Source organism: Agelaius tricolor, unplaced genomic scaffold, assembly GCF_023055355.1.
Source record: "Agelaius tricolor isolate 1412-34295 unplaced genomic scaffold, bAgeTri1.0.p SCAF_25, whole genome shotgun sequence".
NCBI lineage: Eukaryota > Metazoa > Chordata > Aves > Passeriformes > Icteridae > Agelaius > Agelaius tricolor.
The window spans coordinates 7416074-7430088 of NW_027269285.1; the positions used below are offsets into that span (position 1 = coordinate 7416074).

The 14015-nt window shown below is 39.1% G+C and overlaps 1 protein-coding gene across 2 annotated transcripts in view; it reads right to left on the reverse strand.

The window, feature by feature from the left end:
- The window catches only part of ZZEF1 (zinc finger ZZ-type and EF-hand domain containing 1), a 59315-nt gene that overhangs the window by 42378 nt on the left and 2922 nt on the right, over positions 1 to 14015 (reverse strand). For both annotated transcript variants that reach the window (XM_071448117.1, XM_071448116.1), the window contains exons 2-12: positions 12222 to 12366; positions 11050 to 11244; positions 10061 to 10232; positions 8551 to 8750; positions 7300 to 7510; positions 5396 to 5512; positions 5006 to 5184; positions 3858 to 3956; positions 2720 to 2811; positions 1572 to 1720; positions 910 to 1021 (exon numbers count right to left, since the gene is read on the reverse strand). In XM_071448117.1, coding sequence (XP_071304218.1) covers positions 910 to 1021; positions 1572 to 1720; positions 2720 to 2811; positions 3858 to 3956; positions 5006 to 5184; positions 5396 to 5512; positions 7300 to 7510; positions 8551 to 8750; positions 10061 to 10232; positions 11050 to 11244; positions 12222 to 12366 — 1671 coding nt within the window. The remainder of the gene's footprint in view (positions 1 to 909; positions 1022 to 1571; positions 1721 to 2719; positions 2812 to 3857; positions 3957 to 5005; positions 5185 to 5395; positions 5513 to 7299; positions 7511 to 8550; positions 8751 to 10060; positions 10233 to 11049; positions 11245 to 12221; positions 12367 to 14015) is intronic.

Here is a 14015-nt window from a genome sequence, read left to right on the forward strand (position 1 = left end):
CTTCCTGCTTCCAAAAAGTCACAGGGATGGTTCTATGACCACTACAGGTGCCTGCAAAGTTACTCAATTCATTATCAGCTCATTTATTCTGCACACACTGCTCCTCACTGCCACAGCTGCACTATTCTTGCAGGTTAAAGAATTATTAGATGCTTTTAAAAGCAAGCAGAGGATCAATATGTAATATTTAGAACATACTTTGATCAGTCTGTTCTCAGTGAGGTGCAGAGCACAAAACTGAAGGAACAGCAAGTCGTGCCATCCACAGGCACTGGTTACTCTGCAGCAGTCAGAAAAAAATCCCAGCTGACACAACAATGTCACCAATTCTCTTAATTCCCACAGTGCAGATGGACTGGGGAACTACAACAGCTGATTCCAGAACCATGATCTGAAATGGAACATTCCCTATAAATGCACCAAGCACTTCAAATCAAAACCATCTTCTGCCATTCTCAAAATGAAAGAGTCTCCATTCTCCAGGGACAACAGCCTAACTGATGGAAACAATTTGCAATTGTTTGCCCACTGAAACAAGGATTGAAAAACCTGGCTCTGAAAGAATAAATGCTATGACTACACAGTAGTTAAATAGTCTAGATACTAGAATAAAGCAACAATCATATTAAAACCAGTAATCTGAACATTATCACATAGCTTTGCATTAAATTTGATCATGAAGCCCAGCTTAACTACAGTTATACATATATATATGTGTGTGCATGCAGAGAAAAAGTAACTATTTCAGAGGACAAAAGTTCAATTATTCACTTAACTAGAAGCCTATTCATTTTTTTCTCTGTACAGCAGAGTTCTCCCTCACAAAACAGAATTAGGTTTATTTCAGTTGACACAGAAAAGAGCCCCTGTTCATTGTGACTGGGCCAATGGGTTTTTGTGGGTTCTTACTTGGGAAACTCTGCATTGCTGCATTTTGACATCAACTTCATCCCATTCTTCTTCTACTTCAAACCAGCCAATAGGATCATCATCTCCCAAATCATCACAAGAACAACTGCTTCTGTGAATAAAAGAATGTAACACATTTTGTAAAGAAAAAGTTTAGAAACATTGCAAAGCTGTTGATACTGTAACAAAACACTTAGAGCATCTTATGGCTATAAAGATGAAAGACAACAGAAAGTTTCACAAACCCAAAACTCTATCACATGCAAGGTAAAAAAAAATAAAAAATCAAGAAAGCTTTTTTTGTCAGAGCCCCTTAACCTCCCCTTACTCCTAAGCAAGAGTTCTGAAAATTGATTTAATAAAACTTAATTAAAAATTTTCTGTTATCACTGATCTGCATCCCAAGTGCAGATTTTCCTATATCCCCCCAATTTTGCTATATCCCTTTTATAACAGGTCTTTAAATCAAGTGGCTGAAAATAACAGCTATATGCATATTTCATTCAACACATCAAATGGAGGCTCATTAAAATCAAACAACAATTAAATGATGCTCCATTTTTAAGTCACCTGGAACAACTCTCAGTAGCTGGAGTGGCATTGCAAAATGATCAAATATAACATTAATTTTCCATGCATGCATTGCAAAAATCCATTGATACCTGGTTTTTAAAAACTGTTTGAATTCCCTCAGCTTCCATTTGTCATAGCTCTCAAACCTTCTGAAGTGCTCCTCAGCATGGAACTTTTCTGAGGCCCTGTTGTAGGCAAACACCAGCCCACACTGAGCCCCGATGGCGCCGCGCCGCACCTGGAGGGCAGAGCCACGAGGGCAGCAAGGAAAATAAAGAATTATGGAAAGCAACCAGATCCTGACAATCCTGCTCTCTGGAACTGCACAGGAACATCAAACACGTTTAGAGAAATGTTATGAAAGCTCCTGTAACCCACTGAATTGAGATCATGCACATGGTTATTGTATACTGTATTTATCACCCTGCCAGCACCCTTACATTAACCAGAATTCCACATATTAATTAGATATATTACAGTCCTGCATATTAATTCCCATTTTGTTTTCCTTTTACATTCAAAAAAACCCAACAAAACTAAAATCATGTTTCCCTATTAATATCACTACACTGCAAAACAACTCAGCTGCCTCTCCAACCCCAGGTAAAATTTACTTGCCAGAAGCCCATTCATGTTTCTATGTTCTCTGACATAGAAATATGCATTGTTGCTCCAGGAATTAAATAATACTATAGCTTTGCCTTAAGTAAATAAGCCAGTTCAGCTGCAGAAACCTCAGAGAAGTCTTGGCCATGAGATTTAATCACAAGACCTTCCTTTGAAACCACAGTCACACCAAATGCAAATGACACTGGTGTCTACACAGAATTTGAAATACCTCCATTTAATCTGAACTCACATGCTTTGTATCTTGACACCTGCTATTCACAGAGCCAAAAAGTTATTTTAAACATAAGATTAAAGACCTTGCATATAAATCCACACACTTCAGTGAGAAACCACAAACCAATGAGTCTCTGGCTTGAGATAGATATTGCAAGATATAGATAAAATCCATATAAAATAAATGTCTTTACTACATGCTTGTGGCTCCCTGGAACAATTTAAGACCTCCTTTTCCTGAAATTCCCTGACTTACACTGAAGAAAAACTCTAAAATAACAGTATTTCATAATGAATTTAAATTTCAGTTCATATAAAAAATATCCAAATTCAATTCCACCACTAGGGGAAAAAAGTAAATCTTCTACTTCAAAAGCTCCCAGCAACTACATACCTTTATTCTAATTTGTGTCACTTGAAATGAAGATTCAGTTCCAGTAGAAAGAATGATACTTGCTCTGGTTTTGCCAGTTTCAGTGAGAAAACCTAAAGCAGCAGTGGGAACAGAAAGAGTCTGAATGAAAGAAAATACTGGGACAGTGGGCTGAAGGGGGGAAACAAAACCACAAAGCTTTTCCAGTGAAATGCTCATTAACAAATATTTCCAAATAAAAGAGACTACTTAAAATATTGTATTTTACACAGCATCCTCCAGTATCTCTCTGGGTACTGCAATATCTGCAGCAGTTTCAAGAATATTTTCTTATTAAAGTTTATTAGTAATTCTCAAATGTTACTTTGGCTTGTGGTTCTATTCACTGAACTCAGTGAATAGTCCCCCAAACTGTGACACACAAAACAACAGCAGACAAGCCACAAAATAACTAAATAATAAACTCAAATAATGCACATGAGCTAACAGAGGTGTAAAATAAGCATTTAGAAAGTGCCTGATTTTCTGTCACAATGGCTTTCATTTACCGGTAGCACTGCACAAGACAATAAACTATTAAAAAAAAAGATTAGGTGGCATTTCACTTAAAAAGGAGGTCAAGAAACACAAATCTCTTTGTTTAGGTTGTATCCAGTATATAAAAGCACTGCATTAACAAAGAGAGGCTTTAAGAGAATTAATAGGTACATGCAGTGAGAATTTCAATGATTTCTACAAACTGTCCCCATCAATATTTGGGAAACTAACAGCTATTCATGACTTCAACCCACAAAGTTTGCTCTAGGAGAATATTCCCTGTGGCAGCTCACTGCTGACTTCCACATAGAATATTAATAAATCTCTCCAAAATCCAATCTTTTGTTTGGTTGGCTTGTTTTGACAATAAACTGGTTTATGACAAATCCACACTGCTGCAAAATCGAATTTATATACTGTTTTAGTTTGGGTTTTTGTTTGTTAGCTTACATTTTTTAAAATTACAAATCTTCCATAGCATAGAACTATAAAGAATCAAATATATAGAAGTAAATATAGAACACCACCACAGCATTGTCAACAATCATTATGTTTGGTGAAATCATCTAACTTAAATGCTTTTATGATTCTAAAATTATGGATTTTAAGTCCAGGCTCTTACCATCCCCAGTCCATGGCTCTACAAGGAGGTTTTCAGGCCCTGATTTATCTTCTTTTCCCTTTACATCACATGCTTGCAGAGTGAGTCTTAAAGGCTTTCCTAAGTCAAAAAATCAACAGGTTTATCAAATTCATTTAAAACGGTAAAATATATTTTCCATAGCTCTTCGTTCAGAAAATAAAAATGGGAAAAAATTACAAAACTATGAGATTTTCACCACTGTAAGACCCAAAAAAGGGAGGGAAACTGGAATATGAGAGATACATTAATCTAAAGTAGTTGGAGTTTTAGATACAGACAGAAGGACAATGAAATTCATGACAATTAATGTTCCTTCAACTGTTGCCACACTTTGGAATTCACAATCCATGAAAAACCACTTGTCTTACAAAAGGCATTACCTACTCTGGGGAAAACAAACCAATTTTCACAATTTTTGAAAGTAAACATCAATAATTATAAAATAATCCACGTGTTCTTTGGCACAAGACAAGAAGTACTGAAAAAACAGACTAAAAGGCAAATAAAGGGTCTTCATGAATGCTTCATGAGACACTAATGAGAATCTCAGAAGTTGATACCTGAGAAAATACAGATTTATCAAACAAGTCCAGCAAATACAGCAAAATCACCACCTGATGCCAGACCATGAACAGCTCTACACTCATGAAATACTCAGATTAATAAAACTTCATTTTAACTCATCTTGTAAAAGTGAAAAAAACAAGGAAGAACCATAGAGAGATGCTAATGGCATTACATTTAAAATGCATCTTCATTTGTACATGCCTGCAGGAGAGAGCACTCACAGAGGCTCACTCACACAAACAAATGTTTTACTGGAAGAAGAAAAATGCTTCTTGTCATTTGCCTTTTAAGCAACACAAACACCATCATCCCCATGCTGATACAGGGGCCATGATCTACAAAGTTCATGTTTTCTCTCTTGGTTGAACTCTTTAATTACAAAAAGCTGATCAATCACCAACTTTTTGGGCAGTTTAGCTGCCAGGTTGTGATTTCAGTGACAGTTTTTAATTAAGAAGGTTTGGATCATTTTAAAACCCAGCAAGTGGAACAACTCAAAGCTATATATATATATAATGTATTTGCTTAAGGCTGTAAAGGATGCAGGATTGTTGCATTACCATATTTATAGAGCAGGTTCTGTCTGACTGCTGCCATGGAGGAGATCAGGGAGGAAGCCTTGTATGGGGTGTCCAGATGATCAGTGATGGCACAAAGGGAACTCAGCACTTTGGCAACACTCCCCCGAGCTAAGGCAAAGGCCAGGAGTGTCAGCTCCACCTCTGGAGTAGTGCAACAACTGGGAGGAGAAACAACACCAGTGTGAAAAGAAAAACTGGGACATTCTGCTTTTTAATAAAGACAAACTGCCACAGAGCCTCCCAGGTGCCTGTTTATTGATGGATTTGTATTTTTCAGGATACTTAAAAAAGAGCATGTGAGTAAAGATGTAAAAATTTGATTTGCACTCTTCCAAACCACTTCCCACCCAATCAACCACACAAGCTCACCTTGTTATTCTGATAAGGAAGCTATCTACTTCTTCCAAAACATTTGGTGATAAGAAGCTTGAAAAATCTGTGGAGCCTGGTGTTAGGGATAGAGGTGGCATGTGCTGCAGTGCTTTCCTAGGAAAAAGTGAAACATAATGTCAGGAAACCAGGCAGAATTGCAGAAAAGAGCCTCCTAATGTGAATTAGAGGCTTGAATCTTCATGCTTTGTGTGGGCAGGTCTCTGCAAATTGCTTCTGAATGCACTAAATCTATTTACACAGAGATTCTCTTCAAAAGGGAACCACAGTATTGCATTCTAGGCAGGGAAAGTTCAGTGACTGCTGGGTAATCTTGAATCTATCTAGTCTCAACCTCAGATTTAATGAGACAAACATATCAAGGAGTTTTAAATTAAATCTGTGACAGCATTAGAAATAGCTTAGTATCCAAGCACTGCTTCATTTTAAATTGGTCCAGAATTGAGCGAGAGCCTGTGAATAAAGGGAAAATTGATTTGAAATTCCCTCAAAAGAAGAATAAGAGAAACTAAGGAAGACACTTGGTAGCTCAAATCAGGATTATTCTGAATTCCCAAAGACATTGTGATAATCCCTGAAATTAGGAATTCTCAAGTGGTTTCACCAATGTTATTCTATCCAATACTAAAGTTTTCAGTATTACAGTTATTCCATCCAATTCTAAAGCTTGGGGCTTTTGCTTTATAACTCTAAACAGTAAATCTAATTTCTGAAAGCATGATTTTAGTCAGGATTTCTCCATTATAATTCTTCAATGCTTTATTAGCTCAGTGTTCATGTCATATTTCTAAAAAATCTCTAAACTTCACCAAAACTGAAGGCCCCCAGTTTCAGCAGAGCCTGCAACTATGGCATTATGAGCATGTATGAAGTTATCTAAACTCTGAAGAGATTTCACAGATAATATAAATTAAAAGATAGGCTTAGTGGGCTTTAACCTAGAGGATTCATTAACCTAATGACAGCCCTGCTCTTCAGTGTGGTGACACTGTGCTAACTGAGCTCTGTAAAAGCTCATGTGGGTGTGGAGAGGTTTTATTGGGATTCCAATCCTTCAAGTCATCCAGCAGAAGTGTTTGGCAATCTAACAAGGAAACGTTACACAGAAAATGGTCAGTCACCCCAAGCAAACATTTGCATGGAGATGGTGCAAATACTCAGCTATATCCCCACAAAATCCATGACAAGGCATTATGTAAGTAGAAATCTGCAGAAAATTAAGCTAAATTAAGCTTCAGTCCTAAGTGGAAGATGTAAACGTTATTGATTATTAATACTGGACAAGAAAAATGTATTAATTTTAGGCTGCTCAAAGTCATTACAAGTAAATGGATCAGTGAAAAATGTATTTTTCAGTGTCCATTAAGTCATGGTTTAACAACTAGATTAGATGAAACAGCCAGGAGGATTACACTTATTCTAGCACGTGCAAATGGATAGAAGAAAAACATCCAAAATCTGAACAATGAGACAGGGAGTAGAAACCAGTCACATACAACAGATTGCTTCCTAAAGCCAGAAGTATTTTTCTAAAAAAATGAAGAAGTAGCTAAAATCCATTAAGTCACAGTTTAACAACTAGATTAGATGAAACAGCCAGGAGAATTACACTTGTTCTAGTACATACAAATGGATAGAAGAAAAACATCCAAAATCTGAAGAATGAGACAGAAGAAGCTGTTTAAACACCTGAAGAATGAGACAGAAAAAGCTGTTTAAACACATGAAGAATGAGACAGAAAAAGCTGTTTAAACACATGAATGAAGGGCGTAGAAACCAGTCACCTACAACAGATTGCTTCCTAAAGCCGCAAGTATATATATTTTTTTTTTTAAAAATAAGAAATAGCTCAAATCACACCCCATGTAAGTTTGCTACTTACTGAGTATTCTGTAAAATGGTGTGAACAAATGCTGGGTTGGTTTCCATGGAAGCTGTCACCAGAGAGGTCAGCAGGGACCAGTACCAGATGGCCGAGGCGTCGCACACGGACACTCCCACCTTCCTCACGCGCTGGTAGCCCGTGGCCCGCAGCCCGTGGATCCTGGTGTCACAGCCATCGCTAAGGCAACGCTTGATGTTTATCTGTACATCTGTCAAAAAAAAAAAACAAATTCCAATTTTTTTTTTTCCCATTTCTTCTAGATTAAGAGTTAAAAGAATAGATATTCTAAATATTGAATTAGTACGGGATCTCTTGGAAAAGTAATGGCGGGTATGGAACAGCATTGCTTGATATGGGCAACCACACATCCTCTTATCTGGAAAATTTACCCTTTGCATCAATATTCATCTGTGCATCCATCACACATACTATGGCTAGAAACTAGGAAAAATTGTAATAAAATATCCTAAAAGTGGGAAATAGATTATTTCACCAGTACCTTCCTACCTAGATACACAGGAAGTGTCTTGGAAACAAGTGGTTGTGGAGATAATACAGAAAAGGAGCAAAGCCCAAAGGCAAAGTTTAAAGTTACATGAAAATTTTCACACAAGTTCTTGACCATTTTGCACAGATGGCATTGTCCTGATTACTTTTGAGGAACAACATCCTTGCTGCCCACTTCTGTGGCAGTGAAAGCTCCTCTCAGGGAAAAGCATCTTTTGGAACTGAAGGGACAAAATTCCTGAAGCTGCAGAAGCCATCTAAGGAAGGAGCAGCTTTTCTTGATTGATTCCAATATAGCACCCACAGAGCTACCAGAATCAAAAATAACACTATTTAAAAGCATAAAACCTGCCTTACATTGGACCAACTTCAGAGTTTCAATACCAAAAAAAAAGCAGATTTTTTGCTAGATACTATCAGCTAACATATGCTTTCACTCTGCAAGCAAGGATATTTTGAAACTGCCCCATGACTTCACATTGAAAGGCTAAAACTGCATCTTCAGTCATTTTTCTCTTCAACCCTTAGCCCACGTTACAGAGACCACAAGAAAAGCTTGGAAAACTCTCGTACAGGCTAGAAATTAAACCAGCATTAAAACAATTCCTCTGACCCAAGAACAAGGCCCAAAGTGTCACCCCTGATGAATGCCACTTCAACACATCTCTCCATGATCTACCCAACCTTTGACCTTGCAAAAAGCACCAAAGCAGAATCCCAATGGTATCTTTATTGACTCACACATCTGACTAATGTTAGCGTTTTCCAAGAGTGTTACGTAGCCAGTGATATTGCTTGGAATGTGAACATCTCGGACCTCCTGGAGACTGCTGGCATTCCTTCCCACTGCCACTGTGACCTGCTGTGGCATGTAACTCTGGTCATTAGCTGCCACTGCAATGGACAGGTGTCTCAAAACCACATCTGGTTTCATCTTTAAACTGCAAAGCAAAGAAGAGAAATGGTTCTTGAAAAGAGAAGTCAAGCACCGTGCTTTTATTATTATAATATTATACATGTGTATATATAATAGATATTATATTATTATTCACTCATTTTCCTCCTCTACAAACACAAAGAAATCCTCTGAAATTTACCTAATGCTTCACAGGTGTTCTTTACCATACCATGGTGAAGGAGTTAAAAAAATTTGATTTAGAGAATAGTTGCCTCTAAAAGACTGTAGAATTTTCTATCTATATTTTCAACTGAGAATTCATTCCTCAGGAATAAAATTGCAATGTTAATAATGACCAAAATGACTTTTTTTTTCCTTTGAAGCACACATTCTTAGATCTACCACTGAAAAAACCACTAAACATTTCTGTTTCATTGAGCATTTCTGTTTCATGGAACTTCCTGGACAGTGGCAAAGTGTTTCTATTCAAGTACCAACCACTGCATCTGTATCACAACTGGGAAAGCTTCACTACACAACAAGGCTTTGTGTCACCACAGGTGACCTTTTATTTGGCAGTCAGGCTTTTAAATTTTATGCAGGGATTAATGATTTCTGCTTTTATCTGTATTATATGTCTCTCATTAATTCCAGCTGTTTTCAATTACACCTGTAATGAGTTTGTGTGACAAAGTTTTGGCAGTGGGGGGCTCCAGGGTGTGAGAAGTTGCTGGATGCTGGATCTTTGTCGCCAGGGGGAGAGCAGTGTGCACTGGAGGAGATTTGCTGGCAGGATTTGTGATCCCATGGGCAACCCATGCTGGAGCAGCCTCTTCCTGAAGGACTGATCCCCATCAGGGCCAATTACTTAAGATCTGGACTTGGCAATCCTTGGGGGTCCCTTCCAACTCAATACTCTGTGATTTTGTAAGGACCCACACTGGAGCACTTTGAGGGGAACTGTCTCCCATGGAAGGAACCCCACACTGGTGCGGGGAAGCAGGTGAGGAGTCCTGCCCCTGAGGAGGAAGGAGTGGCAGAGCCAGCATGTGAGGAACTGAGTGCAGCCCACACTCCCCACCCCCCTGTGCCTCTGGACGGGAGGAGATAACTTCTCTTCCCTTTTTCTCTAAGCCTGAGAAGAAGATTTGCTTTTGCTTCTCCTAACCCCAGCCTGATTTAATAAACTGAACTAAATTCCCTGAATCAAGTCTGTGATGGCAGCTGGTGACAAAGCTCTCCCTGCCCTTGAGCCAAGAGCCTTTTGTTACATTTTCTCTCCCGTGCCCAGCTGAGGAGGGGAGCCATGGGGCAGCCTGGCAGGATCAATCCAGCCCAGCCCCCTGAGCTCACCGGATCCAGTGGGAGCGAGCGCTCCCGTCCGACTGCCAGAAGGACGAGGTTTCTCCGTTCGTCATCTTGTCGATATCAGCGGAATTGGAGGAGGTCTCGATGTGTGTGTAGCACTTTGTGACAGACTTCAGCTTGTCTGACTCCTGATTACCATTCAGATCACTGGGGTATTCTGCAAAAAACCACTCAGAATATTTTTCTTTGGCCTGTTTTGAGTGTTGTTATACCTTTGTAAGAACTATCACAGCCCCTGAAGGAATTTTTCTGACAGGAACTAGGAGACAGCAAAGTTTCATTTCAGATGAAATTGCAATAATCTCCATCTACCACTCTCTGTATGAAAACAACTCCATTCCCTGGAGTTCAATAGCTTTTATCTACCCCTTTCATTACTGGCCTTAACACTGCTTTATTATTTTTGTGCCCAAATACAAACAGATGAAAGGCAAAAGTAAATTACAATGGAGAAAACTTCAATTCATGTATTTCAGGGAAAGGACAAAGCACCCTGTTTCCTATGTAACTTGATCTATTTCAATAAAAGTGCAGAAATCTGAAAATATCTAGTCAAGCTGTAAAGAAATGGAGCCCTCCCTGCAGGGACCAGGCCAGTCCCATCAGAGATACAGGGTAGGATTAATCACCTCCAGTCCAAAGTGATAAAGTATCTTTAGTACTGAACAGTCAACTTCATAAAACATCCACCTTCACATGGAAACTAAGTTTCCAGCAACTAGTAGAGATGTTTGACTGAATACAGAATATCACAAATGAGTAACCATCAATTCTGAACAGCCCAGGAGAAAGATAAGAACATTCCAGAGTGTTACTCAGATTGCTGAGCAGTTAATGAAATAATCTATGCACTTCAAAAAACCAACAAAAACCCACAGAAGCATGCAGATCAACTTCATAATAGTCAAGAAAGGTTTTCATTTTATCTGTAGCCTATTTTTCACATCCTGAAAGAGAAGGGAAGCACTGCACACCTCTCTCCTTGAGGAGAAGTCGATCCAAGGAGTCCTTGAGCACGGAGGAGCGCATGGTGCAGATGTTGTTGAAGTACTCCAGCACTGGGTAGGGGATGGCAGTGCTGGAGATGCGGTTCCTGTGCAGGAACCTCAGGATCATCGAGGCGTGAAGGCCCAGGCGCTCTTTGGACTCAGAAAATATATCAATAAAGCCTAGAAAGAGAGAGCATTTCCTCAGGCACCACAATGTGAGAAGGATGTCAAACTATTAGAGGATGTACCTCAACTTTGCAGCAGGGAAAAGTGCAGGGAAATATTTCTGTCAGTGACTTGAAATGCCTGAAGGTATTCAAAACAATTACCAAAAATCTCCTGTTTATTTTGCTGCCCCAAACCCTTACCTTCAAAATCTAAGTGAAGCAGTTGCTACTTGGTGAAAAATCATTCACCCTGAGCTACACTGAGCTTTTCCCTTTGGAATTGTGGATTATTCCTAATGCTTTCCACCATCTTGGTCAGCTGAATGTCAGCTCCTGAGCACTGGCACCTGAATCCCAGTGCATGTACATGCATAGAACAGCACTCTCCAAGTCCTCTCTGCAGCAAATTCTAGTGTTTCTTGTCTGATCCTTTAAGGCAAATCCCCTTTTGCCACTTATCATCAAACATGTGGAAGGAAAGCCAGTAACTGACACTTATCCCAGAAATCAAATTCTGGAAACTGGCACTTTCTGAACTATAAACCATAAAACCTGAATTATGTTTTATCAGGATTTCAAATGCTGAATAACAATATAATAATAATAATAAAATATGTGACTCATCCCCTGGAACAGGCTCCATGGAGGATTTATTCCTCCAGTTACCAAGTACAAGGCTGCATTAGCTGGGCACTCACTAAAATTCTGCATTTTCTGTCTGTGAGATGAACCAACCAGGGGTAAGACACTCCCCAGTCACACAGAGAGGGAAACAGTGGTTATTTGTGAAAGGAAGTTCAGCATGCCATTCTGGGAAATGTTTCATTTACAACAACTCCACTTGCTTGACACTAAAGAACCAAGAACCTTCTGGAGGATGGTTTTGATAAGATTAGGACAAGCAATGCTATTAAAGCAATTTATTGAAGCAGCACCTTCTTTATGGGGCTGGGCTTGGGAAACCCTTTCTTCCAACACTTGCTCTCATACCTGGCACCAGTGAACAAGCTTGCAGTTGCCTGATTACATGGCTCAGCTCCCCCTGAAGATTTGCACCACTAGAATTCTTGAGAGACTCCAGCATATTCTCCACATCAACAGTGCCATCTCCTTCAGCATCAAATTGTGCAAAGGCCTGAAGAGTAACCAAAAAAAAATGTATTTCAGCATATTTCCTTAAAGCAAGGTATTTCATAGAAACCATAGCAACAAATGTTGTAACACTAGTAAAACAAAATCAAAAGAATCCATTCCCCAGAGTATTGGATTCATGGTAACAGGAAGCAGCCTGGCTGGAAATCTGCAGTGTTTAGCAAGTTTGAAGGTATTTGCACTGCCTTCCTATAAAAGTCAGCTGGAGTCATGCTTAGGTGGAGACAGCCCATCATAAACAGCAGTGAATCAGCAGGATCCATCCATGGGTAGCTGGGACTGGAAGGAAGGTAAAGCTTCTGCTTAGCAAAAATCTCCTCAGCTGAAGGGTGGTTTGGTTCCAAAAGCCACACCTTCGATTACTCATCACTGCTGCATCCCTCTCTCACTGCATCCACTCAAATTCCTCCAGGGTTAACACATTTTCTTTATTTAAGAAATTGTCCTAAGAACAGTAATATTTTTTATTTGATTTTTCTTTCCATAAACTGTCCTCCTACACCAAAAATCAGTTTAATATAGTTTGTCTAAGTGTTTTTGAAAACAAAGGAGAGAGTTAGAAAAGGGTTGGGATTTTTTTTATTGAAGAGAACACTGGCAGTTTTACTAACTTTGACCTTAATAAAATTTTTAATATAAAAGTTGTGTTGAGCATGTACAAAAAGTAACTCACACAGCATTTCACAACTTTGAACTAACAAATGTACAAGGTATTTTAATCCAGCTGAGCCTATAAATCAGAACTAAGGTCATACATGTAACTTACTTTAACTAGCTATTTCAGACAACTCATGATTCAGTGACTATTAAAAATCTGGCTATATTTTCACAATCAGATTTAATTTTGAAGCAAATTTCTGCTTAACTGCTAAAAATGGAATTTGTTCCAAAAGAGAAATGCAGTATTTCAGGAGCATCCACCTTTTTCATATAAACTGGGAATGCACTTACAAAAGATATTTCTTTACAAGACTTGAGTCTCCCTGCCCTGAACTTTGTATTCCAAGCTGAGCCACACAAACCAAGGAAATCTGGTCTCTAAGGCCAGATGATCTCACAGGAGTCTGAGTCAAGGGCTTGCTGCTGCTCAGGAGGAAGCTCCTGCTTCCCTCTCTTGGTTTGTTCCCTGGTTATCAGACTTGATGTACCATTAACAGTGCTATCCTAGAGAGGAGCAGCCTGAAATGATTAGCTCAAAATAACCTGCCAATTAACCATGGCATAATTACAGCAGTAAAATGAGAGCAAAGTCCTCAGAAGACAACAGAATTGAAACACAGTGTTTTAGCTGACTAAAGCTCTCATGGCACTTCTGTGGCACAGAGCTGGATTTGAGCTTGGAAACTTTAGTGTCTCATTATACACACAGCTGAACCCAAGCTAATAATGATCACCTTTGAACAATTATTTTGAGCAGCAAAGCTGGTGCTGAGCATCCAGCAGGCACCAGGGCCAGTCCAGCCCAGGCACTGGGCAGATGCCAGAACAAAAACCCAACACCTTTGCTTGAGGACAACAAACCAGAGGGAATTAATTCTAACAGACATAACTCAGTTGCCAAAACAATTCAATGTACAGTTTCACACCACACCATTCTCACAATTTTTCCTCATACCTGAAGTGAAACTGCAC